At 57.7% G+C, this 25,792-nt stretch overlaps 6 protein-coding genes across 11 annotated transcripts; all 6 read right to left on the reverse strand.

The window, feature by feature from the left end:
• Positions 1–283: 283 nt before the first annotated feature.
• Positions 284–2,731, reverse strand: ABB37_08412 (hypothetical protein; the record flags this gene model as incomplete). The annotated part of the gene is made up of 1 exon (XM_015807415.1): positions 284–2,731. One exon carries the CDS (start codon positions 2,729–2,731, stop codon positions 284–286), a length of 2,448 nt encoding a protein of 815 aa, XP_015653954.1.
• A 2,113-nt stretch (positions 2,732–4,844) lies between these two features.
• ABB37_08413 (adenylosuccinate lyase putative (ASL)) lies at positions 4,845–6,417 on the reverse strand (the record flags this gene model as incomplete). 2 transcript variants are annotated; one of them, XM_015807417.1, is made up of 1 exon in its annotated part: positions 4,845–6,417. In XM_015807417.1, the coding sequence occupies exon 1, from the start codon at positions 6,270–6,272 to the stop codon at positions 4,845–4,847; it is 1,428 nt and encodes a 475-aa protein (XP_015653956.1). In that variant the 5' UTR covers positions 6,273–6,417. The 2 variants fall into 2 exon arrangements, with proteins under 2 accessions (XP_015653956.1, XP_015653955.1); XM_015807416.1 differs by having other exon boundaries at positions 4,845–6,414.
• A 508-nt stretch (positions 6,418–6,925) lies between these two features.
• On the reverse strand, positions 6,926–9,882 carry ABB37_08414 (hypothetical protein; the record flags this gene model as incomplete). 3 transcript variants are annotated; one of them, XM_015807420.1, is made up of 1 exon in its annotated part: positions 6,926–9,882. In XM_015807420.1, exon 1 carries the CDS (start codon positions 9,512–9,514, stop codon positions 6,926–6,928), a length of 2,589 nt encoding a protein of 862 aa, XP_015653959.1. In that variant the 5' UTR covers positions 9,515–9,882. The 3 variants fall into 3 exon arrangements, with proteins under 3 accessions (XP_015653959.1, XP_015653958.1, XP_015653957.1); XM_015807419.1 differs by having other exon boundaries at positions 6,926–9,650; XM_015807418.1 differs by having other exon boundaries at positions 6,926–9,647.
• Positions 9,883–9,930: 48 nt separating this feature from the next.
• On the reverse strand, positions 9,931–11,048 carry ABB37_08415 (putative ADP-ribosylation factor; the record flags this gene model as incomplete). Of its 3 annotated transcripts, none has more annotated exons than XM_015807423.1 (1): positions 9,931–11,048. In XM_015807423.1, the coding sequence occupies exon 1, from the start codon at positions 10,501–10,503 to the stop codon at positions 9,931–9,933; it is 573 nt and encodes a 190-aa protein (XP_015653962.1). In that variant the 5' UTR covers positions 10,504–11,048. The 3 variants fall into 3 exon arrangements, with proteins under 3 accessions (XP_015653962.1, XP_015653961.1, XP_015653960.1); XM_015807422.1 differs by having other exon boundaries at positions 9,931–10,923; XM_015807421.1 differs by having other exon boundaries at positions 9,931–10,920.
• An 861-nt stretch (positions 11,049–11,909) lies between these two features.
• On the reverse strand, positions 11,910–12,967 carry ABB37_08416 (hypothetical protein; the record flags this gene model as incomplete). Its single annotated transcript, XM_015807424.1, has 1 exon — positions 11,910–12,967. The coding sequence occupies exon 1, from the start codon at positions 12,837–12,839 to the stop codon at positions 11,910–11,912; it is 930 nt and encodes a 309-aa protein (XP_015653963.1). The 5' UTR covers positions 12,840–12,967.
• Positions 12,968–13,806: 839 nt separating this feature from the next.
• On the reverse strand, positions 13,807–25,141 carry ABB37_08417 (hypothetical protein; the record flags this gene model as incomplete). The annotated part of the gene is made up of 1 exon (XM_015807425.1): positions 13,807–25,141. The coding sequence occupies exon 1, from the start codon at positions 23,713–23,715 to the stop codon at positions 13,807–13,809; it is 9,909 nt and encodes a 3,302-aa protein (XP_015653964.1). The 5' UTR covers positions 23,716–25,141.
• Positions 25,142–25,792: the final 651 nt, after the last annotated feature.

Below are 25,792 nucleotides of genomic sequence, written 5' to 3' on the forward strand. Positions count from 1 at the left end.
CGTGCCCGTCGTGTGTGTGTGTGTGTGGGGGGGGGGGGGACAGTAACAAGGAAAAAACGAATAGACAAAGAAGCAAATAGAAAGCAAAGTAGGTAAAATAACGCGGGCACTTAATTCGTTCTTTATATTTATTTGCGTGTAGTATGTTTCGCAGGATCGGAAGAAAGAGGGCAGGTTAGGCGAGAGAGATAGAGCACAGTATGCATCGCGACTGGCTTCTGCCGAGGAAAGGAAAACCACCAGCAACAACGACGACGACAACAGCAGAAGGAGACGTCCTCGGTCAATCATCCACGCAAGATGACTTCGTTGAGAGAAGCGTGTTCGTGAAGATCACATCGAGAATGGTGCCGATGCAAATACCCACCATGGCGTATAGAGAGCCCATACTCATGCTCAGCTCACGCCGACGCTGCCACTCCTCGGCGGACGCGGTGCGAATCAGTTCGATCTCGTCCGCCTCCGCATCGGACAACCGGCGGTTCGTTAAACCCAGTCGCACCAGCGCCGGGTCCGCATCCAAATTCTCCGGCACGTTCACCGACGCGCCATCGAGCAGTTCATCGTCGGTCGAGTCGCTGTCGGAGTGCATGATGCGGCCTTCCACCTCCTTCTTACCCAGCGGACTGGCCGCGTTGTGGGTCCCCGCCGCAGCGGGAGGTGATTGGGAGGCGCTCTCTCTGCTGCTCTTCTTATGCGAATGCTTCTTCACCGCAGCCGGCGGCTTGGACTTCACCGTGCCGGCAGGTGCCGTCGTGACGATCACCTCCGGCTCCGCGGCCGCGTTCGTGTTCGCGCCGTCCAGCACCGCCATGTTGTTATTGCTGCTGCTGCTGTTGCTCTCCTCGACCTGGCGCTCGCGCGGGACGGGCCGGGTCGACTTCAGCGGCACCGTCGCCACCGTCTGCGTATCGCTTCCGTCGAACGCAGGCCGGCTCTCCAGGTAGCGACGGATCGCCTCATCTTCCTCCTTCTGCTGCATCGCCTGACCGCGGCAGAGGATGAGGTAGAACACGTTCACGTACGAGGCACCACCGAGGAGGCCGACGAAGAGCATCCACGCGAAGAGCAGGAACGACAGCCCCGTCTCGGCGGACTGGCTGCTGTGGATCGAGATGAACTTCGTCTTCGCCTGCACCAGCCACCCCACCGCGTTGATGACCTGCAGAATGGAGATGACGCCGACGTACGGGATCTTGACGCACATGAGCGAGCTACGCGAGATGAAGACCCCGAGCTGGTAGCAAAACTGCGTGATTGTGTACGAGTTGCTGACCCAGAAGCTGCCCTCCCAGGAAACCTTGCAGTAGAAGCTGAAGGGCGCCATGAACTGCGCCGCGTACTCGGCGATGTAGACGACGCAGAGGTTGAAGAAGAACCAAAACATGCTGTTGTGCAGCATGCCCACCACGTAGCCGTTGCGGCCCCACCACCGCCGCGGGCCGGAGGTGCGAGAGCAGCACCCGCACATGAAGCGGCAACACGGGTAGTAGAGATCGTCTGTCTTGTAGTCATTCTGGTTCTCGTAGACGACCTGGTCCATCGCATCGGCGCTGCGGGAGTACAAGATGTCCTCGTCGTTCACGACGTTGCTGCCCGGTAGCTTGCCGTACATCGTCGCCGGCGGCGGGATCGTGCTCCACGACAAACCACGGAAGTTCATGATCATGCGATAGGTGTAGTCGCTGATCTCGATCTCCGGCATCCGGGCCTCCAGCTCACGCATCTTCTTGTTCTCGAAGCCGCGGTGCAGGACGACCTCCTCGGGCGGCCGGCTGCCATCCGTGTAGGTGATGGTGACGACCTTGTGCGGGGCGACAAGGCCGAAGCAGAAGACGAGCCAGTAGCACACCGCCAGCGGCAGCGTGATGAGAAAGATTACCTTCAGCGAGACCCCAGCACTCGTCAGAGCGATGAAGAGGAGGGCGGTGATGACGCCGGAGATGCCGGTGCCCGAGCCCCAGGCACCGACGATGTTCGGTGGGTAACGCTGCACAAACGAGAGCGCCACCGTCTCGCCATACGAGTACGACGTGCCCGTGAAGGCGACACCGATCAGAAGCACCACAAACGACGCCGTGTTGTTGCTGCCGCCGATGTCCCCGGCAAAGCTCACCACGAGGAGGCCAATGATCGTCCCGCACGACATGAGCGTCATGCGGATGTTGTAGGAGATGCGGTGAGCGACGAAGGCATTCATGATGCGCGCGATAATGCCGAAGAAGACGTTCATGAAAGAGATGAGGGCGACGTACTGCGTCATGCTGAAGCTCGCGGCGAGGCGGCTGGCGCCGGAGATGACTAAATTGTAGTGGAAGTTGTTGATCAAACCCTGGCACCACAGGAAGAAGGAGATGCGGATGACGTACTCGGAGAAGAGCTTCTTGAGTGCGGCCTCGTCGCGCTCGGTGCGGCTCAGTCGACGCGGGGATTCCACGTGCGGGCTATCCTCGTGGGCGTGGAGGGGTGTCGGCGACGCGTCTTCCTTTGCCGGGTCCACGTGTTTCTGCACACGCTGGAGTTTGCTGGGCTGAAGCTCGGGGACCGCCGTCGTCGTCGTCGTCGTGAGGCGTGGTGGTGCTCCTGCCGCTTCACCGCCGGCAACTTGAGCACCTTCCCGAGTTAACGCGTGCGTCGGTTCGCCGTCGGCATCGCTGAAGGCGTCCCTGCTACTATTACTAGTGTTACTCGCGCTGCCGCTGCGGCGGGGCACAAAAACTTGACGATCCATTTGTATTATTCTTGTATATATTCTCTCTCTCTCTCCTCTTCTCTCCCACTTTTTTTAAAGGCTCGCTTTGTTCGAGGCGCTACGATGTTATCAAGACAGCCAAGAAAGTGTATTGGCGTACCGTCTGGCGTGCTCGGCTCTCGCACACACGCACACGCAGGAGAAGCGACCAAGAAGATTGTTTTATAAGGAAGTTCCGCGTGGATGACTTCTGTGCTGCGAAAAAGAAGAAGAGGCTAACGGCGGAAGCAGAGGAGCACCTCAAGCGTCGGGTAAACGCGTGTGTCGATGACGGTGAGCACCACGGAAAAATATATTTAAAAAAAAACAAAGATATATGACCAAAAACAAATGCTTTAACTTTAACACCCGAGAAGAAGAGTGTGAGGCTTTTGACTTCTACCTGCTTTTTAACAACTTAAAGTGAGTACTGCGTTGCGAGACGCAACCGTTAGCGGCAACTCCACTAACAGAGTAAATAGCAATAAGTAAATGAAATGGTAGCAAAATATTTCGTGCACGTATTTTGCTTTCTTTTGTTTTGACGACAGCAACGTTAGAAGCGAGTATCGCATGAATAATATATGTGCTGTGGATTATTCGATGTGCGTAAGAGAACTATAAGGAGAAACAACAGTGACAGCAAGAACGGCACAGGCAAGAGAGCGAGAGCGGCTTCCAAAGGTGGTGACAGCCAGGGGGGTGGATAACCGGTCGACTCTCGCACGGTCAGCAAAAAACGATGAGGGAGAGAGGAAGAAGAGACACCCCCCAAAAAAAAAAAGGAAGGAGAGGCCCCCCGACGCGGTGTGAGCGAGAAAGAAACCGGCTTCGGTGTCGCGGATGTATCCGAGAAGGCAAAAAAGGGACTGCGTGGCACTGAGAGAGGAAGCAACAATAACACACACACATACACACACAGAGAAAGAGAATGGGGCGAGGAAAGTGATGGAATGAGAGAGAGAAGTAGAGGTGAATTAGCTTGAGAAAACAACACCACTCACACACACATATATATATCTATATCATAATGTAGAGTTCTTGCTTTTCACTTGTACAAACACTATTCTACCAAATGACAACAACAACAGCAGACAAACAGAGCAGCACGTTACATCCGAACAGAAATCTTCTCTTTTTTTTTTCTCTCCTTTCCTTCCTTGACCTGACTTCCATTATTAAACCGCAACAGCGCACACACGGCGCATAGAGAGCATGATCCGTTTTATTTTCCCTTTTCTTTGGGGAGGCTACACGCGTAGTCGTAACGTGCCACGAAGGAAACCAACAAAAGAAGCAGCGATACCACCACAAGAGAGGAGAATCCTCAAGGCGTCTTGTTTCCTCTGCTGTTCTCGCTGTCCTTGTCCGTCAAAAGAAAAAAAAGGAAGAAGAAAAAAAAGGAAGTGGATGTTCGCGAAGGGAGAGGGATTGCGTGTGAGAGCACTGGAGTGCGTTTTCATGGGCGTGTGCACGGCACATCGTGCAGAAGAGGCACCGCGCGGACAACAGAGGAACAGGAAGACGTCAAAGAAATAATACTGTTGTGGCGAACGGCTGCGGAGACTTCAGAAAACAAACAAACAAGCAAAATCAAACAAACAACAAATACTAAGAAAGATATATATATATATATATAAAAGAAGGCGATTGAACCACCTGCGTGTACTTCTGTTTCGGCTGGGCTTTCAGGGCGATGCGAGAAAGAAGAAAGAAGGGAGGGGCAACATCGGAGGAGGAAAAGCGAAACGAAAACAACGGAGACAGCTGCCTTTCAAAACACATTTCATGGGAACAGCGGTGGGAAAAGGCGGGGCGTGCCCCTCACAGAAAAAGAAAAGGCCCAACCACTGCAATAGCAGCAGCAGCAGCAGCAACACCCGAACAACGGCTATTTGATGTGCAAAGACAAAGCGCCAAGTGAAGCTGCCCGCGCCTGCTGCACAGCCCGCAGATGCACGGGTTCTCGCTCTCTTTCCTTCGCTCACCCCTCCCCCTACCAGAAGCATCTCTGCCATGTAAGAAAGATAACGCGCGCCAGTCCGCGTGCAGTATAGTTCTTCTTTAGGCACCTACGCAAGCGAGTACATCTTCTCTTCTTTTTTCCTTTTTACTACAAGCGCGCCGTGTACCCGACGTAGGTAAACGGTGTGATGGCGAGCAGCTCCTGGCGTACTTCGTCCGAGATGCCCTCTAGGTTCTGAATAAACGTGTGCACCGTCGCCTCCGTCACGTGGTCGTTGCCACGCGTCAGGTCCTTCAGCGCCTCGTACGGCTTCGGATAACCCTCCCGCCGCAGCACCGTCTGAATCCCCTCCGCCACCACCGCCCAGTTGTGCTCCAAGTCCGCCGCAATTGTATCCTTGTTGATGACCAGCTTGTCGAGGCCGCGACGCAGAGAGGCGAAGGCGATGAGGGCGTGGCCGAGCGGAATCCCAAGGTTGCGCAGCACCGTGCTGTCGGACAAGTCCCGCTGCAGACGTGAGATGGGAAGCTTCGCCGACAGGAAACCAAGCACCGCGTTGCTCATGCCGAGGTTACCCTCCGCGTTTTCGAAGTCGATCGGGTTCACCTTGTGCGGCATCGTGCTGCTGCCTACCTCGCCAGCTTTCACCTTCTGCGAGAAGTAGCCCATCGAGATGTACTGCCAGACATCTCGCGCGAGGTCCAGCAGGATCACATGAATGCGCGCGCACGCGTCGCAGATGGCGGCCAGGTTATCGTAGTGCTCGATCTGCGTAGTGTAGGTCTGCCGGCGCAGCCCCAGGTACTTGCGCAGAAACATCTCGCCAAACTCAATCCAGTTCACGTTCGGGTAGGCGCAGAGGTGGGCGTTGAAGTTTCCGGTTGCGCCGCCGAACTTGCCGGTGTTGGGGATGGCCAGCAGCATCGCCTTCTGCCCTTCCAACCGCTCCACCCACACCATGAATTCCTTTGCCAAGGTGGACGGACTGGCCGGCTGCCCGTGGGTGCGGGCGAGCATCGGGACGTCCCACTGCGGCAGCTTGCTGCGGATCGCCGCAATCAAGCTTTCCAGCGAGGGGATGTACTGCTGGAGCAGCGCATCCCGCAGCAGCATCGGGATCGACGTGTTATTGATGTCCTGTGAGGTGAGTCCAAAGTGGATGAACTCCCGCTCCGCCTCCAGGCCACACGCGGCCATCTTCTCCTTCAGGTAGTACTCCACCGCCTTGATGTCGTGGTTCGTGACGGCCTCGATCTCTTTGATGTGCTTCGCATCGGCCACGGTAAAGTTCTCAAAGGTAGCCGACCGCAGCCGCTTCAGCTGGTCCTCCGTCACGCCGCGCAGCTGCGTGATCGCCGGGCACTCCTTGCACAGGGCCTCAAAGTAGAGCACCTCCACCTGAACCCGGTACTTGAAGAGGGCGTACTCGGAGAAGTAGGCGCGGAGCGAGATCGTGTTGCGCTTGTAGCGGCCGTCCAGCGGGGAGAGGGCGAAGAGGGGGCTGTCTTGGCTGATCTCCGCAGGGACCTCGTGGGCCGTCGTGATCGCGGCACCGGTGGAGGGAGTCGACGACATGGTTCTTTGTTTCCCTTTCTTCTTTTCCTTTCTTGTGTATTCAACGAGCAAGGCGACACAGAAAACCTCCTCGGAAATGTGTACTCGTGCTTCAAATGGAAGGGTTGAGGGAGGTAGTTATTATTCTCTGTTTTAAAACGGCTTCTTGATGTTTCACGCAATGCCGAAGCGAATAATTGTTTATGTTTGTAGGATGAGATGGAGAAGGGGGAGAGATAAAAGTTAGTAGAAAGAAACGAGGTAGAAGAATGGCGTTTTGTTTCTTCCCTCTCCATTAACTTCGATGTTCAGTACAGGGATACACCACGACCCTCACGCTCACTCGGGGTCATTTACAACAACACTAGTTTTCGCAAGATAGCAACATATCATATTGATTTATTTATTAGTATCTTTTTCACCTGGAACGGGAACCAAGACGAACGCAGTGGCAGACTTCAAAACAAGATTAGTCCGCCCTCAAAGCGGGGCGGAGTGGGTCTGGATGGGCGGGAAAGCGAACAGAAGAGAGAACAAGGCGGAAGTCGAAGACTGTCCGTGGAAAAGGAGAAGAAAGTAGAAAGGAGTCCCCGAAGATGGTATTCACTTAGATTCCATTCAAACCATACTTCACATTCAATCATTCCTTACGCAAGCTCCCAGAAAATCATATTTCATTCGACGTAAAGGCCGTCGGTGTCCTCGACAAAGACGTCCGCCGAACTCACGCTGGCGTGCCACAGCAACTGATTGCGCACCAGATCGCAGAAGTCAGGCGGCTCGCAGTGCGGGGTAGTGGAGGAGCTCAGAAAGTTGATTTGTGGCTGTGAGAGAACATCCATCATGACATCCGCAGACAGGCGATCCCAGCGGAGTCCTTCTTCCTTTCCACCTTCCTCTTCGCTCTTGTTGTCTTGTCCGCTACCGGTGGAGCTGGCCGTGCCATGACGGCGAAGGAGCACGGGAAGAACGCGCTGCAGCGACGGTGCAACGGCTGCCGCTGTTGCTGCGGAGGTACGCCGCGCCCACCACGCTTCTTGTCGCGCAAGTGCTGTGCGTACGTAGCTGGCAAGGCTCAACAACATCCTTGACGACGAAGGCGAAGAAGTACCGCTGCCCCTGTACACCTGGAATTCCGACCACAGGCGCTGCTCCGGCGGCACTGCGGAGGCCATCGTATTCATCCTCTGCGCCACCGTCTCTGATGGCACGGTGTTGCACACCACGACAAGCCCGCCATCGCACACCTCCGCCACACCCTCCCTCTGGCCGTGCTTAACGCTTTCGTCCATCTTCGCGTTGCTTGCGTGTCCATCGCGATGACGGTGCGGTCCGGCTCCCACGGCGTCGTGGGCCGAGTCGGACTCGAGGGGCGTGATCCAGCGATACCCATGCTGCGCTGCAATACCGCGCACATCCTGCAGCGGGATCATCCGAGTGCCGGGCTGCACCGTGGCCGGCCAGCAGTGCCCCGTCGCCACGCTCAGCAGCAGCCCCCACGTCATGGGGTAGGCGTAGCGCTTCTTCGGGTTTGGGTCGACGCACCAGGGCTGAAAGGTGGTGTTGAAGGACCAAAAGCACTGCCCCTCCTCCCGCAGCCGGTGTGCGAGACGCAGCACGAACTCTTCTCCCGGTTCAGCGGAGCATCCAAGTACGGACTGCAGTTCCACTTGTTCTTGAAGTAGAACAGCCGATGCGGGTGATGACGGTGTCGGCGGAGGAGCGGGAGAACGCGGAAAGAAGGCACGAAAGACGGCCGCCAGCACCGGCGCCGCGCACTCCTTCATGCGAATGCCGCCCACGACGTACCAATCCACATGCAACAGCGGCGCTGACGCCGGTGCAGGAAGTGCCGCGCCGGCCTCCTCTGCGCTCCTTCCAGAGGATGGCGCGGAGCTGCACCCCACTGCACGCGAGACTGCCTGTAGTGTTTCGTGAAGGAGGCGAAGCGCACCTGCGGGCGAGGAGGAGGAGGACAACGTGGAGGTTGCGTAGATGCGTCTGTAATGTTCATGCACCGCGTGAACAAAGGCCGGAAGGGCGCCGGCCCATACCATCTCCTGCAAGGCAGCGGTGACGCCAGCGGTGCGATCGAGGTGAATCATGCAGGCGGTGGAAGTGCACAGACAGGCACGCAGAAGAGCCGCGCGGGCGCTCGCATCGCCTGGAAATGCGGCTTGAAGAGCGGGCAGCGAGGTGCAGGTCTCAGCGGCGCGTTGCCACACAGGATGAAGCGTCACACGACACGCCACCAGCACACACGACGTGGCATCCGGACTCAGAAGGAAGGGCGTCTCCATCACCGCCTCGTCCATCTTGGTCACCGTTTCCACGGGTGGGTCGACTCCGCTGCTGCCTCCGGTGCGTGGAGCAGTGGCTGGAGGAGGAGGAGGTGGTGGTGGCGGGGCGGCAACGACCAGGCCCGCCTCGCCCTGTAGCACCACCTGCACCATCTGCTGCGTGGCAGCGGTGGTCGCCGACGCCTTCGCGGGGGTGAGGGAGACGTTCATCATGCGCCGTGCCGCGTCGAGAGACGGATTTGGCAGCATGGCGGCGGCGTGGCGACGCAACTCTCGCGGGAAGAGATTCGCCGTTGCACAAGGCAGGGGCGCTGGCACCATGGAGAAGTCGTCCATCGCGCTTGCGCCTTCTCCGGTCGCTGCCGCTGCCGCTGCCGCTGCTGTTGTCTTCGTGTCACCCGTGTGGGACTGCGTGTACAGGATATCCACAGGTGGCATGTTCGGCGTGCAGTGCACGCTTGAAAGCCACGCACCACCACCACAGCCGTGGCTCGGTGTGACGCCAAGGGGTGCGGCAGCTGCAGATGACGTTGATGTCGATGATGATGGAGGTGGTGGCTGCTGCTGCTGCGTGCGTCCTGACCCCGCAACTGCATCCTGCATATCAACGAGTTGTTGTGGAGTGTGCAAGAACAGAGAAGGAAAGGGGTAAGGTCGCTCACCGCCTGTGTGTGTGCTTGCTGAAACATCGTATGGCGACGACTGTTGCTGCTGATTTGCCTTCTCTTCCGCGTTTGAGTCCTCCGGTGCTACGCAGGTCAGAGCGTGGCGCCTCAGCACCGCCTCTACGACCCCGACCACGTAATCCAAGTACGGCGTCGCCGATTCCGCGATGTTCTCCTCCCTTGTCCTCACCGGACTTTTTTGGCCTCCGACGAAGGTCATGGTTGTGCGCGACGTGTGCCGCTCCGTGAAGTCGCTGATGGCCCTCGTCTCGTCCGCCGTGACATTATAGAAGGGCATTGATTTCTCTTGTTAAGTGTTCTGTATTTCTATACTTCTATGTATGTGTGTGTGTGCGTAGTCTGAGTGTCGGGTACACTGTCCGATTCTTCCACATATATATATTATCCGTATTGTTGGCTTTGTGCGGTGCTGCTTACGGGGAACAGAAGGAGAACGAGAGAGAAAAAAAACGCAGGCGTGTGGCGTTACGTGGGAACAGAGGAGGACACCGAGCAAGTGGGAGAGGGAGAGAGAAGATCCGAGTAGGTCAACAGGTGAACGTCCGCAACGGATGGAGGGATTTACCCACCGAGCCCCTCGCCTTGAGATACGCACGGAGAGACGAATAGAAGCCATTCAGCAGTGTTACTATGTTGTCACCTAACTAAGAGAGAGAGAGAGATTCCCTTCCCCCGTCTGCGTTGCCTACTTTTCTATGTATCATCCGGCAAGTGTGTGCACATCCAGTCTAACCCCTCGTACAGCCCATCACCCGTGTGGGCACAGCAGCCCTGCACAAACCACTTCCGCCCGGCGAGAAGCCGTCCCAGCCCCTGCTCAGACAGGTCACGAAAGCCCAGCGCATCGACCAGCTCCGCCGGCGTCAGCCGCTGCGGCAGATCTTGCTTGTTGCACAGCACCAGCAGCGCGGCGCCCGCCAACACCGGCTCCGACAGCAACGTCCGAAGCTCCTCCTTCACCTCCGCCACACGGGCGCGGTCGTTGCTGTCTACCACAAAAATTACCGCATTCGCACCGTCGTAATACATCTTCCACAGCGTGCGCAGCCGCTTCTGACCGCCGACGTCCCACACCTGAAACGAGACTCGACCGTAGTCGACGGTCTCCACATGGAAGCCGATGGTCGGCACGGTGTCGCGTGACGCGCCGAGCTTCAGCTTATCGAGGATGGTCGTCTTGCCGGCCGCGTCGAGGCCGATCATTACAATGTTTGCCTTCTTGTTGCCGAAGAGGCTTTCAAACCAGCCGGAGATGACGTTTCCCATTACTGCCGAGTGCGGTGTACGGAGAAAAGTACAAGATGGATATATATATATATATATATATATTCGAAGTTCGGCTTTCACTCATATACACGCACCTCTACGCAACCACGCCGCCCCCACACATTGAGTTCAACGAGTAAGCAGATAAAGAAACGGAAGGCAAAATTATAATAATAAATAAGCGGAGAACAAAACGGGCGATTCGCCGAAGTGCGAGTATTATGGCTGTAAATTATGTTCTTAAATCCTATAGTACCGATGAGGACGGCGAGTAACGCTAGCAGCGGAGAGAGAGAAAGCAAGAAAAAGGAAAACTCACACGAGAAAAAAATAACGCAATTCGGATTCACAGACCCACAAACACCCAAACAAACACACATACACACAGAGACAGAGGAGAGAGGTATGCTGCCCTCCTGCTTGCGCCGTCCAACGACACGACACGCCGATACGATATATGTATATATATATAGATATTATTTACGTATGAATGTAAGGATCAACAGAGAGAGAGAGGGAGGGAGAGAGAGAGATCAGGCAGTTGCTGATGAGGAAGAACGCATCAACATGAATGGGCAAGAAGACAGAGGATGCAACGAAGAAGGAGTGTTGAGTGAAGGACGAGTGCGAGGAAGAATCTGTTTCCTGCGCCTCTTCCAGCTGTTCTGTATAGCGGAGAGAAGAGGCGCAGCAACGCAAAAACATGTTTTTCTCTTGTAAATCAAAAGGAGAACAAAGGGTGAGGTGAATACGGCGTATGCGCGCGTGCACGTGCTTTGAGCAACACGAAAGCCCCCCCTCCCCCCTCAAAGAATCAAACATACAGACAGCAATTTACCCCCTGCAAGGTGATGGCAAAGAACGCGGTATTTAGCCCGCTAGTCACTTTTTCTGCTACTCCTCTTCTTCTCTTTCACAAGCGATTCGGTCAATTCGAAATAGATATTTTTAAAGTACTTACTTCATTATCTTAACGACTTTAGCAAGAAATAGAGGTCAAAGAAACGGTGTTTTAAAAGTTAGTTTCTTTGGTTTTACACGGACAGGTGGAACACACGACGGCATCAACGCGCGTGTGTGCGAACGTAAACGACAGCAACCACAGCTACCCACACAAAACCCCCTTGCCTGACGTCGAATACAGGCGCAGATCGTTGACAAGCACGTGCATGTATCCACCGGTAAGACCTTCCCCATTTAAAGGAGCAAACGGCATCAACAACGACGACAGCGAACCACCAACACAAGAGACCCGAAGCGAACAAGGTCCGAATACATCACGACGGGGATACCTCCAAAACTTAATAATAGTAGTAGTAATCATCGAAGGCAACGAGAGCGAAGAGAGAAAAAGAGAAAAAAAAAGCCGTCTATCAACAGCCTTAATTTTTTTTCCATATAGTGTCCTACTTAGACGCGTCTTTCTTCTTTCCCGTCTTCTTCTGTGCGGCTTTGCTGCCGCTGCTCACCACCCGCGTGCCGCTTGCCCCGCCGTGGCTGCCGACTCCCTTCATCTTTGACGCACCGCCCGCAGACACGGTGACACCGTTCTTCTTGCGCAGTGCCTGCATGCTGGTAATCTTATTTACCTTGTTGTCTCCACTGCTGTGTTGCTGCTGCGGCTCGTCTTCCATGTCCTCCTCCGCCGCTGCCGCTGCAAGCATGGCTACCGAAGGACTACTCGCTGCAGCTCCACTGCCTTTCTTCGCCTTCTTGCCAGGGGTAGAAGCCGACTTCTTAGTTGACGCCTTGCCTACTCGACGCGGGGCAGCATCTTCCATGCCGAACGTGAACTCCTCCGGCTCGTCGTGATTGCTGCTGCTGCCGTCGTCGTCCCCCGCGTGCTCGTCAGCGCTGACGGCCTCTTCGTTGCCACGCGCAGCCGCCTCCGCCTCCTTCTCCATCTGCCGCCGCGCCATGCGCTCCATATCGGCCTTCGTCAGCGCGTGCCCGCCGATCGGCGCGTCTGCATCGATCGTCTCAAATCTCTGCGTCATTGGGTGCGGTGCGGTGGTGTCGGTCTTGCCGTAGAAGTTCGTCTTGGGTGGGACGAGCTGCAGCGGCTTCGTGTAGTCGTAGTGCACGTGGTTCAGCTCGGCGCGGTAGTTGTTGTTGAGGTCCTTGCGCGTGTTCGGCACCCGCGGGTCCAGCTCGGGGTTGAGGAAGTGGAAGCGCTTCTCGGGCTCCTGCGGGGGCACGGCGCTGATGCCGCCCTTGATCGTCAGCTCGAGCTTCTTGTGCAGCTGCGTGATGCGCTTCACTGTGTTCGTCGACTCCTCCTTCGCTTTCTGCCGGCGATGGAGCTTCTTCCACTTGGAACGGCTTGACTTCGCCATTTTCTTCTGGGGGTGTCGTATCCCTATTTCACACTTCTTTTACGTAGTGTGTGTATTAATGTTCTTCTGAGGTTTCTCTAGCCTCCAAAAACAACAGCGGAATAACGCAAAAGCAAAGCTGCCGGTGCTGCGGTGAATAATAATAATAAATATAATAATTGTTGTTGTGGATGGCGCCAGAGGTGTGACGTGCGGTATCGAATGCGTAAGAAGGAGGGAAGACGAATTTGCCGGGTAGGTCAGTGTTGGAGAGGAGGAAGGAGGGGGAGGCAACGGAGGCGATCGAAAAGCAAGAGGAAAGACGAGAGGACGGAGAAGAGAAGGGGATGCGCCACCGATGCCACACACCACCGCCCAGCGCGGGCAATGGACGAAAACTTCATTGTGTGTTGTTCCCGCCGCATAAAGACAGTCAGCGACAACGACAGTAATCCGACACGTTGCCCGCAGAAGCACAGCGCAGCCGCCACAAATTGAGCGCTTCATCGCTGCTGCACACACCGATTTCCCATCACCAGGCGACGCTCTGCTCGGGCAGGCTAAAGCCGCTCCCCGCCTTCTTCATCGCCGTGATTATCACTGTCATTATCTTTATTGCTTTTCCCTTTGATGTTTCGGTTGGCGCAACTAAATGAAGGAGTTGTGTCGACCCCATTGCGGGTCTGTTAGGGTCAGAGCAGGGTAGCAGTTCATGGACATCTTTCCCGTGCCACAACACTCACTCAGCGTAAAACAACTAGTAATATTAAAAAAAAAAACAACAAGACCAGGACCTACACCGAACCAACACCGATGCAAATGCACTAAGAATAGGAATACGAAGAACAAAGCTTGTGGCTTTCATGGACAAAGAGGTGCCCATGAGCACAGTCGCACACACACGGAAAACAACATATACAACGACACAGAAGAGAAGAAGAAAACGACGGTGAGCTGTTGAGGGGGAGGGGGGGGGGGGGGCGGGGAACTACGTGCGTGTCCGCGGCTCTGCCGTCGGCGCTGGCGAGAGCGAGTCCACCGCTGGACTGCCGCCCTGATTGTGCTGCTCACGCTGCCCGCTCACCGGGGCGCCACCACGCCCTCCAACGTCGCGGCTCTGTCCTTGGCCATCGTGCCCGTCTGGGGCGGCTGCTGCGTGGGACGCGGGGTCCACGGAGCCTGGCGATGACGATGGCAATGACGACGGCTGGTGGCGCGTCTTCGAAGGCTGACGTGGATGGTGGGCGTGTTGCTGTTGCTGTTGCTGTTGCTGAGGCGCGAAGGCTGCTGCTGCGCCACGAGTTTCATGCGCGCTGACCTGCCGACGCGGCCCAGTGCGTGAGTGACCGCCGCGCGCACCTTGTTGCTGCTGCTGCTGCTGCGGATACTGTTGCGTTGTACTCTCCCTCGCTCCTCCACGACCTGCGTAGTTCATCGATGGGTTGGCGGGCCGTGGGTACGGCCCCGTCATCGGTACGGTCGGCTGTCCCCCTCCTCCCCCGTCACCACCACCTCCAGCGACTGCGGGATTCCAGACGGCTTCGTTATACACGTTCGGGTACGCGGCGTAGGCAGCGTAGTACTGCTGCTGTTGCGGTTTCTGTTGTTGCGGTGGCGGAGGGGCGGTATTTGTCGGTCCAGCAGGCATGATTGCCGGGGAAGCCGGCGACAGCGCGGCCGCGGCGGCGTTGCTCGCGGGACTCCCCTCAGCGCCCTGCTCATGAGACAGCCTACTCCGCGCAGCTTCTGTCTTTTGCTGCTGCTGCTGCTGCTGCTGAAGCTGCTGCTGCTGCTGTTCTTGCATCCACAGGTACTGCTGAACGTCGTAATGCAGGAGTGGAAAAGGGTAGTTAGTCGAGTTCGACGTCGCTGCTACCGCTTGCTGTGGTTGCTGCCGATAGGCTAGCTGCTGGGAGGGGTAGAGCATCGCCTGGGGTGAGGCATAAAAGTTCGGTGCGGCAGCCATGCTATACGGCTGTTGCGGTTGCTGCTGCGCCTGAGGCGGTTGCTGTGGAATGTAGGCGTTGTTCATGTTCGCATAGGCTTGATAGTAGAACGCAGTTGCTTGGGCCGTCTGCTGATTCTGTTGTGGTGGCGGCTGTTGCTGCATGTCGTAATACACCATTTCCTCTCCGTACGGTCTACCGTACGCCTGCTGTGAAGTCTGCTGAGGGTAGCCACCGGCGAACATCGGCATCGGCACGCTTCCTTGTGTGCCGCCGCCACCGTTGTTGATGCTGCCGTGGTCGCTGACATTATCATGCGGCATCGCCGCCATCACGGCAGCGTCCGCGTCCGCGTCTTCGTCAAACACAATGGCATCGTCGATATCCACGTTCTCCGCTGCCTGCTGTGCCGCGTCTTCACTGGAAACTCCATCCAGCGGGCTTTTATCATTGCTCGTGTGCTCATCCTCGCGGGTGCTACCCGCCGATGTCGTTGTCCCGCCGTCACTCATCACGTGGAACGTCATTGCAACTTCACCCCCCTCCCCCTCCCCCTCCCGCGTGACGACGTTCGGGTTGTGGGATGTTGTTGTCGGCGCGGTGGCCGGCGGCGCGCCGTAGGCCACAAAGCCCTCCAGTGTTTCGCGTGAGTCAACGTACGGCAGCTGCTGCAGGGACGGAAACGACGCCTGGCGGTGGCAGCGCGCGCTGGCGTCGCCGTCGGTGCGCACCGACTCCGCCGTGGGATGGCTGCTGTCGGAGCGCTCAACAAGACCTGAGCTGACGTTGTGGTGGTAGTGGTAATGATGGCTATGTGGACTGCTAGTGTCGTAGAGGAACGTAGTCGGCGCGTCCGCCCCGCCGCAAGAAGATGCGTTGTTGTCGTTGCGCATCCCTGTCGCTGTTGTTGCTGCCGCCCCTGCGGCAACAGGGGCACCGGTGGGAGAGAAGTGGTACTGCTGCTGCTGTTGCTGAAACTGAAGATCGGTCGTCCTTTGCTGCCCATAGGATGACATCGCCGCATATTTTTGCTGCTGCTGTTGCTGCTGCATGAGGATAGCTTCGGGGTTTGAATCCTGGCGGCGGCTGTTGCTGTGGTTTTGAGTGTCCGCCACGAAGTCGTCCCCTGCAGGTCTGTTGCTCATCATCACCGTACTTGCATGCTGCATCTCTTGCTGTTGTTCCTGCTGCTGTGCCGCGTTGGGCATCCCGCCTCCGTTCACACCCACGCCCGACTGCGGTTGTTGCGAAGGATAAGACTGCTGCTGCTGCGGTGGCTGCTGTGCAGGGTAGTGCATCGGTGCTTGAACGCCGCCCATGCCCCCTGCATCCTCGCGACGGCGCTGCTGGGCAGCTGCCTGTGCGACGGCGTAGGCCTCCTCCATCAGTGTCTGGTGCACGGCCTGACAGTCGGCGTCGGCGGTCTGCGGGGAAAGGCACTGCAGGACGTACTGAAGGCTGCAGCCTCCGTAGTACATGGGCGACTGCCGGGCGGCGCCCCACTCGGTGAACCACCAGCACAGCCACTGAAAGTCCCGCATGTGTGTCATGCGCGCTGTCAGGTCGTACTCCGGATCAAAGGGGGAGGTGAGGTGGAAGTGCTGACCTCTGCGAGAGCACAGGCACGGCTTCTCCACCACCTCCGAGCTGCCGTCGATGGAGAAGCGAATGCCACCCGCTTCGTAGTCGAAGGCGCAGCCGTAGTAGTGGCAGAAGTCGAGGAAGGCGTCGGAGACTTTGACCTGCCGTTGAAGGAAGTCTTCCGCGAACTTTTCGTAGGCCTCGACGGAGGATGACTGGGGCGGCGGTGATGATGGAGGAAGGGGCTCCCCTTCTTCTGCTGCTCCTTCATTCGCATCGTGCTTGGAGACAGTCATCGCATCCTCCGCATTGTCGTCTTGTTTGCTGTCCGCATTCGGTTGGATTGCTGCCGTTGTGGCTCGACCGTCGCTGGCCGCATCCGCCGTTTCTTCTTCTTCTCTTGTCGTCTCCATGCTGACGGCGTGCGTGTCGCCCGCCCCTTCACCATCAACAGCGGCGCGGCTTTCCTTCCCCGCATCCGCCGCCGTACCCTCCGCCCTTTCGTCCCTCACACCCACCTCGGCCAACTCCGCCAGGCGGCTCCCCTCCTTCTGCTGTGGTGTGCTGGCGATGTGTGGAGCCGCCACCGCGCCGTCTGCCTCCTCCGTGTCCCGTCCTGCAGCTTCCTTCTCTTCCGTTGCGGCAACGGTGGCATCCGCAGCGCCGGGACTCAGCTCGTGCGGCTGCGGCTCTACCATCTTTAACAAGTAATGATGCAGCCGCGGTGCGTGTCGTCCACGGCTGTCCTGACCGCTGTCGGTGTGACTGTTCACGTCCCCATCTGGCACTCCTGCTGCCGCTACGCCCGGCGGCAGAGGGGCGCTGCTGTCACCCAGCACAGCACCCGAACTGTCCTCCACACCGGTCACGGATGCTGGAAGGTTTCGCTGCGAATGTGGTGGCTGGGGCGGTGGCTGTTCCTCTCTACTGTCCTCCTTGGAAAAGGCATTCGATGGACCCGGCACCACCCCGGTCAACGCCGCGCTGGGCTTGCCGATGAAACCGAGAATCATCTCTCGGATGAGCTGCAGGTGGGCCTTGTCTGCGCTGCCGTAGGCTGCCCGAATTGTCGCACACGCACCGACGCTGCTACTCCGACTACCCCGCTCGTTGACGTGTGTGACGGCGGACGGCGAAGAGGGAGAAGAAATAGCGGTGGACGTCGCCGTTTCCTTGTCATGATCGTGCTCTGCGTTGTCTGGTGGTGCATTCATATCTGTCACCGCGGCTGTCGCGTCTGCAGTGCTGTTCGCTGCCGCTGCTTCTGCCGTCTTCGCCTCTAACATCTGTGCGTGCCGCTGCTCCACACGTGCCAGGTATTCACCCAGGAAGCTTTCCAGCAGGCCGAGATCAAGCGGAGGTCCCGTTGTCGCTGTCGCTGTCGTCGATGCTGCTGCTGTTATGGTGGGTGATGCCGTTGCGGCTGGTTGGGAATAGGCCCCCGTGGGGGATGGAGCAGCACCACGACCGCTGGGCTGCTGCTCCTCTACCGCGGAGAGACGCGGCAGGGGGGTGGCGCTGCGCACCGTGTTGTCCTCCACACGAGCGGCGTGCGCGTGTGGAGAGGTTGCTTGCACCATGTCGTTGTAGGTCGTCGCTGATGGTCCCGCTGCTGCTGCTGCGGCGGCGGATAGGGCGGCGGCCTCGCGCTCTTGCAAAATCAAAAGGACCCGCTTGCGGCATTCGTTGTAGAAGTGCAGAACCATCAAATAGATCGTGAAGGACGTCACCCCGCCCGGCTCGCTCTCGCCGATGCCGAGGCTTCGGACGCAGAACTTCAATAACAGGATGAGCGGCCGCGCCTGCGGGAAGACGTCGAGCAGCGACCGCGTGAGCTGCATGGAGCGCCAGTGCTCCCCACCCGCGAAAGTGATGTCGACCTTCGTCCCGGTAGCCTTGTCGGTGAGCTTGATGACCGGCACGCGGGTCGCCGTGATCGCCTGCACGTAGAAGAACTGTCCGTCGTGCACCGGGACAAAGGTGAGGTGACTGCCGGGCCGGCCGCCCACGGGCGGGTCCAGCACCGTAGTCGACGGCGCGCCTTTCTTGATGATGGAGGGCCTTTGCGCAGCCGCTGCTGTTGCTGATGTTGTTGTGGTGGGCGCAGCAGTCGTCGCTGCAGCGGTGGCATCGGCGGTGCTAGTGATGACAGTGACTGCTGCTGCTGTCGACTCCGCTACCTTTTCCTTTGCGGTGGCGACCTCGCCTTCCTCCGAACGCGTCCTCGTCGCTTGTGTCTCTGTTGCTGCTTGTGGGGTGCCGGCGTCAACTCCGCGGTGCTGCTGCTTTTCGTGCCTCCCTGCTTCTTCTTCGCCTTGCACGTGCGCGCTCGCCGTCTTGCGAGCGCTTCCCCCGCCGCTCGTGCCGCCCGCAGGGGCACTTGCATCCCTAGCAGACGAAGCGGAAAACGAAGGCGAAGACGTCGCGGAAGAGGTGTCGGAGGAGTGAGCCGACGTGGACGATGCCGTCGACGAGGAGGAGGAAAGGCGGGCATCGCTGGCGGTGGCGGTTCCCGTTGCCGTCGTCGTCACGGCGGCCGCAGCCGCACTCGCCCTGTCTCGAGTTGCAGAGGCCGGCGCGGAGAACGGCGGCCGCGACAACGACCCGGTCAACTGGGACGGCGACGACGGCATCTTTGGTGATGTCAATCCGCCACCCCCACCACCAACTCCGCCACCGCTGCTGCTGCTGCCTCCCATCAGGGGGGCAAATAACGTGGAGACGTCCAACGTGGTGCTGAAGCTGTAGTCCTTTTCGATCTGGTCGCGAAAGACCTCCTCTGCCTGCTCGACGTCGTCGACGGTGCCGTAAACCTCCGTCTCCTCCGCGGCGATGTTGTCGAAGTCGCCGTAGCCCCGCCTCGCCGGCCCAGCAGCCGCTGCGGTGGCGGAGGTGGTGGTAGTGCAGTGCGCCCTTGCCGCTCCTCTTGCTACTCCTTCCTTGACCTGTTTCGCTGCCTTGGTGCCGGCTCCGTAGTGTCCCACCACCACAGCGTCGTCATCGTCGTCGCCCGCCGCGAGCAGCGCGGTGGTGGCCGTGAGGAAGGCCTTGCGACCGTCGAGGGCGTAGCCGAAGGGCCGCTGCGACGGCGTGTCAACCGACTCCGCCGTTCCCGCACTCGCAGCAGTGGAGGGGGATGTCGTCGGTGGTACGGCAATACCGGAGACAGCCACAGAACTGTTCTCTGCCACGGTGCTTGGCGAAGCGCTGGTGGAAAGCCTGCTGACTTCTCCGTTGTCTGCCGTCGCATTGTTGTCCTCTTCCTTTGACGCATCAGTACTGCTGTGTGCTGTCGTACTGTTGCTGCTGTTCGAGGGCTTCTCCTGCTTATCGGCTTGCTCTGTGAGCGAGGTAGAGGAAGGGTTCTCTTGTGTGCCTGCACTCGTCGATGCAGGTGCCTGTGTGTCACCCGCACCCCCATTTCCCTGCTGCTGCTCCGCCAGCTTCTGTCGGTGCTTTTCCTGCTCGACGCTTTCCTGAAACTCCAACGCGTCCTTCAAACTTGCGTCGTCGAGCTCAATTAGCGCCTGCGATAACATCTGCAGCGCTTCCAACGGGGCGATGGGCTGGTAGCCAACAACCAGCACGTCCACGTCGCTCGAGGGCAGGGCCAGCCCCGTCGTGATCGAGCCGTGCACGCGTAGCTCCGCATTTTTGGTGAGGCTGTGACGAAGCACCGCCTCAATCGTCCAACACAGCTGCTCCCGCGCCGCCTCGTCCTCGGGTTGCAGCGTCAAGCAGGTAGACACAAAGGTCGGCAGCACCGTGATGAAATCGTAGTACGGCATCGGACACCGCAGCGCACTACTATTTCTGTTGTTGCTGTGCAGCACGGCGGATCGACGGTGACTCATCCCACTCGGAGTGTTCCTGTTCATCCCACCGCTCGCTATCTGATCCGTGTAGAGAGCCGGGTTCATGTAGTTGTTACTGTGCTGCTGCTGCTGCTGCTGATGGCGATGCTGATGGTGATTTGCACTGTAGCGACCACCCTGTGCCGCGCCAGCTCCACTACCACCACCACCAGCGCTGGCGTTCCTGAAGTTGCTGTTGTACGTGTTCATCCCTGGGCCGCCCATCATTGCAGGGCTGCCATTGGCGTTGTACATCTGCTGAGCCGCCGCATTGGTACTGCTCGTTTGGTGGTGACTCGCGCTGCCAGGGTTCGTGTTGGGCCCCCGGCTGTTGGTGCGATTCGGGCTGCTGCTGCTGTTGCTGCCTCCACCCGTATTCGTCTTCTGTCCTTTTGCGCTGCCGCTGACATTCGTTTTCGTGTTAGCTGAGCCGCTCCAGCCAACGTTGGCGCCGTGCAGCGTCGACGTCGGGAACGGAGACGACGACCACTCCTCTGCGTATTGCAGTTCCGGTGCCTGATCTTGCGGCGACTGCTGCTGCTGCTGCTGCTGCTGAAATGCATGTCCGCCATACTCGTTACCACTCTGCGCCGCGTTGGCGTCCTCCGCGGTGATCTCCCCGCCTCTGCCACGCAGGTGTGGGTTCGTGCGTGTGGTGGCGGGACCGCTGCTGTTTCCGCTGTACGACGATGACGTCCGGTCATGTGGTGCGCTGCCCGCTGGAGGGGCAAACGTGACCGGCGAGTGGTGTTGATGGTGGTGATGTCGTGATACACCGCTGCCGCCCTGAACAGGCGTTGGGCTCTCCACGAAAGCAGAGAGGCCCCCCGCAGCAACCGCCGCATTACTACTCCCACCGCTGCCGGCGTGGGGGCCGTGCATCGGAGAATGCACCAAGGTACCAGCCGCACCGACGCGAATCGTGGGGAGCTGTCCGCGCTGCAGTTGCAACATCGAGCTCGACGATGACGACGACGACAGCGCGGGGACGCGCGCTGCTGTTGCGGTTGATGTCGTGGCGTTATTGGAGGCGGTGTGCGGTAATTGCTGTTGCTGCTGCTGCTGCTGCGGTGTTGGTGACCCAGTGGAGGCGACGTTACTTGTCACCTTCGCGGCTGCGTTCGATGACGCGTGAAGGACCTCGGCACCTCGACCGCGGTGCAGCCCTCCGCCACGCGTCGGACCCGCCGCAACTACTGCTGTCGCTGCTGTGGTGGAGGTCGGCGATGGCTCTTGTGACGCTGTCGTGGCGGCAGACGTGGTGTATGGGTCGAACATTGTCCCGGCGGCACCGCTGCCTCGGTAAGCGCTACCACCGCCGTGACTGCTCGTGCTTTCTACGGCCGGCAACGGCAACGGCTGCTGCTGCTGATGTGGTCTCAGTGAAGTGAGAATACCCGCTGAGTTGTAATAGTTCAACTGCGGCTGCAGAGCAGCAGGCGAGGCGTAGGCGTTGTACATCGGATAATGATGCTGCTGCATGGGATGCGCGTTCGGGCCCACCAGCTCCTGTACCGGAGACTCGCCGGCGCTGCTCGTCGCGATTGAACTTGCTGCTGCTGCCGCAAGAGGGTTCATGTGATGCCCTCCGTAGTTCATCATCGCTTCCCCAGCGAGACTGCTGTTATTATTAATCTTGTTGGTGCTGCTGCTGCTGCTGCTGCTGCTGACTCCGGTATTCGCAGAACGCAGCGTTACGTAGCCCGCCGCCGCTGCTGCTGCTGCCGATGCCGCCATCTCTGCCATCGTTTCACTGCTCACCATTGCAGCGGCAACGGCGAGGGACGGATGCCAGCCAGGACGACGACTTAACCCACACGTGTTCGCCGCCGCAACAGCCGCAGCCACCGTACCGGCTGTTGCTCTGGCGGATACAGGGACCTGTGGTTGCTTGCCAGCCTCTTCCCCAGCGTCCGCTGCACCCCCGACAGCGGCTTCGATACTGGGTGTGACAGCGGGCACCGGCATCTCGCTCATCTGCGCTTCCACCACCGCTGCTCCTGCTGCGTTGGCGGCTGCCTTCATCGCTCGCAGCTTCCGTTTGCGCTTAGCCGATCGCGACTGACTCGGTCCGCAAAACTCCTCCGCGGTGAGAGTCTCCAACAGTGCAGACAATGTATCAACATTAGTAGGAGTACAAGAAGTATTAGGGGTAATCGCTGTAGTGGCGGTATCTGCCGTCGCACGTGCGGTGTCTGGCTCCGAAGTCGAAGCCTGCGCAGTCGAGGGCGACGAGGCTGGCGGCATGCTGTGCTTTTCGGGCGTGTGCCGCGCTGCCGCAGACGCAGCGACACCGCCTGCACGTCGTGCCACCGCCACGTAAGACGACCCACCACCACCACCACCGCCACTGGCCTCTGCGAGTGAAAGTGAATGGTGTGAGTGGGCCGAAGCATCACGATGGCGTTGCTGCTGCTGCTCGTGCCCATGCGGCGGGGCGCTACTGCTGCTACTACCACCATGCGAGTTCACGGCACCAGATTTGCTTGCGGCATTTACCTCATTTACACTCGGCGGCAACAGAGCGGCAGTGCCGGCGGTGCCCTCTCGCAGACGGGCGGCCATGGTAACGGTTGGCGTGGTTAGCGTGGAGCTGGGCGAAACTCCTTTCAATGTGGACGCTGCCGTCGCTGTCTCTGTCGCTGGCGCTGCAGATGCAGGTGGCGATTTCGCGGAGGAGGTCGATGGATTTCTTGCCGTTGAAGTAGCAGCAGCAGCACCAGGCGTGCTACGGGAGTTGAAAGCGCCACTGCTTTCTGGTGAAAAAGCTGGTGAGCGGACGATCGTGGTCGCCGCCGCCGGAGTCGCAGTGGGAGATGCGTGCTGCTCCGTCGGCGACGAAGACGCTATCGGTGCTTGGGAATGCGACTGCGTTGTGTGCCGAGACGCATCATCGCGCGCGTGTGGGGGGCGGTACAGCTTCGAGACCGGCGTCGTTGTCGTTGTTGCTGTTGTGGCGGCTGCGGTGGGGGTCGGTGGTGCCGATCCTACCAAATTATCTCTGCCGCCGACGTGCCCGAGCGAGGGGCCACCTGCATTCTTCTGCGGATTTGCGTGCCCGTTCATTAGAGGGGAAGGCGTTGCTGCTGCTGATGGTGCTGCAGGTGCGGACTCTGCCGAGGGCGGCGAAGACGATGACGACCCAGGCAGCGCCGGCTGAATGCGGTCTAGCAACGACGTGCCCGCTGCCAGCGCCGGCGCCGTCTTCGAGCCACCGCTTGGAAGAAGCACCGGCGTAATACTCCCAGCCGGTCCACCGCCCGCCGCTGTTGCTGTTGGGCCTCCTCCACCGTCTCTGTGTGAGGCAGACGCCGCCGATGCCGTGGTGGCACCGCTGGGCTTCACAAAGGCCCTGCTCAGCGCCGCAAATCGGTTCATGCCGGTGAGAACGGCCTCCACGTGGGCCTCGGCAGAGATGACAGCCGGAGAGGCAGACGTGTGGGATGTGGGTGAGGCGGCGGAGGGCCGCGACGGCGACGACGACGACAACGTCGTGGATGACGTGTTGCTCTCCATGATTATAAGAAAAAAAAAGTAAGTATATCGGATGAATGTAGTGTGCTTGTCGTCGAAGAAAATAATATTAATACTAATAACCCCCCCCCTTACAATAACAGAGGGTTTCTTGTTTCCTTTCTTATTTCTCTCAAGACGATGTGCAGCGAGTATTCCGCCACACGCAAAACACCGGCCAGCTCTTGACCGACGGTTGCTTGAAGGAGCAAAAGAAACCAATCAGAAAAACAAAACAAAGAAAACCAAGCGCGCTCTTCTTCCTCTCCTTCCGCTGTTTCAACGACTGCCGTGTGCACCGCCGTTGGTCGTCGAGGGGAGCTTTCTATCAGAGTGATTCTCTTCTCTCCTTGTTCTTGTATATTATATTATTTTTCTGTCTTTGACGGGGTAATATGAAATCTTTTTCCTTTTCCCTTGTTATGTGCGTGCGTGCCGCGTGTCAAAAAGGCGGCGCTTCAGTTGAAATAAAACAAAAATCCAGAGAAAGAACAACGACAACAACGAAAGAAACGGTGGCAGCGGCGACGGGACACCACACTGAAAACTCCCCAAACTATCAAACAATCAAACAAACAACGGCAAAGTGAAGAAGAAGACGGAGAAGAAGACCAAAAAGAAGCGGTTCCCACACAAATGCGAAGGGGATTCACGCAAGCAGACAAGGGTTCACAGCAAGGCAGCGACGGCACAGAGGGGGGAAAAGGAAAAGGAAAAGAGAAGAGAGTAGATAATTTGGTCTCTATAGGTAGCGAGGGAGGTGGCGTGAACACGGCCACTCAAAACAACACACGTAAAAAAGCCAACAAAACAAAGAGAGATGTGTTCAGAACACAGTCATAAAAGGAAGAAAAACAATCCCGTAGTAACAACGAAGAGAGAGAGAGAGATGAGCGCTTCCGGTTTAGGATCCTTTCAGCGATGGAAGAGAAAAAATGAAACGTTCTCCTTTTCGATTAATTAAACTTTAAATATATATTTTCTCGCAGTGTGTGCGTGTGTGTGTGTGTTGATCGCTGTGCTTCGTGTTGACGTGCTGGCGTGCGTCGCTTGGCAGAATTGGTTTCGTATTTCCTCTTCCCTTTAGCTACAATTCAAAAACAAAAGAGAAGAAAATAGGGATAACAAGAAACAACAGCAGGAAAAAAAATGCTACAATATATATATATATATATATATATATATATCAAAGAGAGGAAGCTCGAGGTGTGCAATCTGAAGCGAGCGGGATGAGTGCGTGCGTGTGTGCGTGCGTGCGTGCGAGTCACCTAAATTCGAATCCTTGAGTACCCTCCCCTTTTCTTTTCATGTGAGACACGTGGCGAAACAACCTACTGTCGGCACCACCAGGCCTCGTGTAGGAAGGGAAAAAACAATCAAACAAACAAATTGTGAGGGGTGAGGGAAGGATAATACTTCGCTGCTGGGCTGTGTGTGGTCCGATTCATCAGCACAGCAATTATGATCACCATCACCATAATGGTAAGAGTTAGAGAATGGAAATAAAAAAGAGAGAAGGAACATAAAAGGTAGTTTTTCGTGTAGCGAATCAGCAACGGAGCAACCGTGTTGCTCTCACCCGACGGCGAACGCGTTGACATCAACGCCTCGTTCGTTGAAGCTGCTGTTGTCGTCAACATCGACTTCACGTTTCTCCCTACGTGCTGCTTACGCGTTCTCGCGTTAGAATGACGAGGAGCGGCACCACTGTTAAAACACTATTTCCGTACACTTAAGAAAAAATATATATCATGTATGTGTCCTCGCTAATTGAGACCTGGCGGTGACACGGCTGCTTTCACCTGCCTTCTTTACACTTCATCCTTTCATCGAATTCCCTACCCATCCAGATACGCAGACACATTACACACGTGCACGTCCATGCACTGCCGTCCCACTCCTCTGTGAGTTTGCTGACCAGCGAGTAATGCAAAGGGGCGAATAAAAAGAGAAAAGAAAAGAAAAAGAATAGCATAGAAATCATAAAGAGAGTGTTGGGGGAGGGGAGGAGGAGGAAGAGGAGGAGGAGTAGGAGGAGGAGGAGGAGGAGGAGGAGGAGGAGGAGAGGGCGTCAACACTC

The sequence above is a fragment of the Leptomonas pyrrhocoris genome (assembly GCF_001293395.1).
Source record: "Leptomonas pyrrhocoris isolate H10 chromosome Unknown, whole genome shotgun sequence".
Taxonomy (NCBI): Eukaryota; Euglenozoa; class Kinetoplastea; order Trypanosomatida; family Trypanosomatidae; genus Leptomonas; species Leptomonas pyrrhocoris.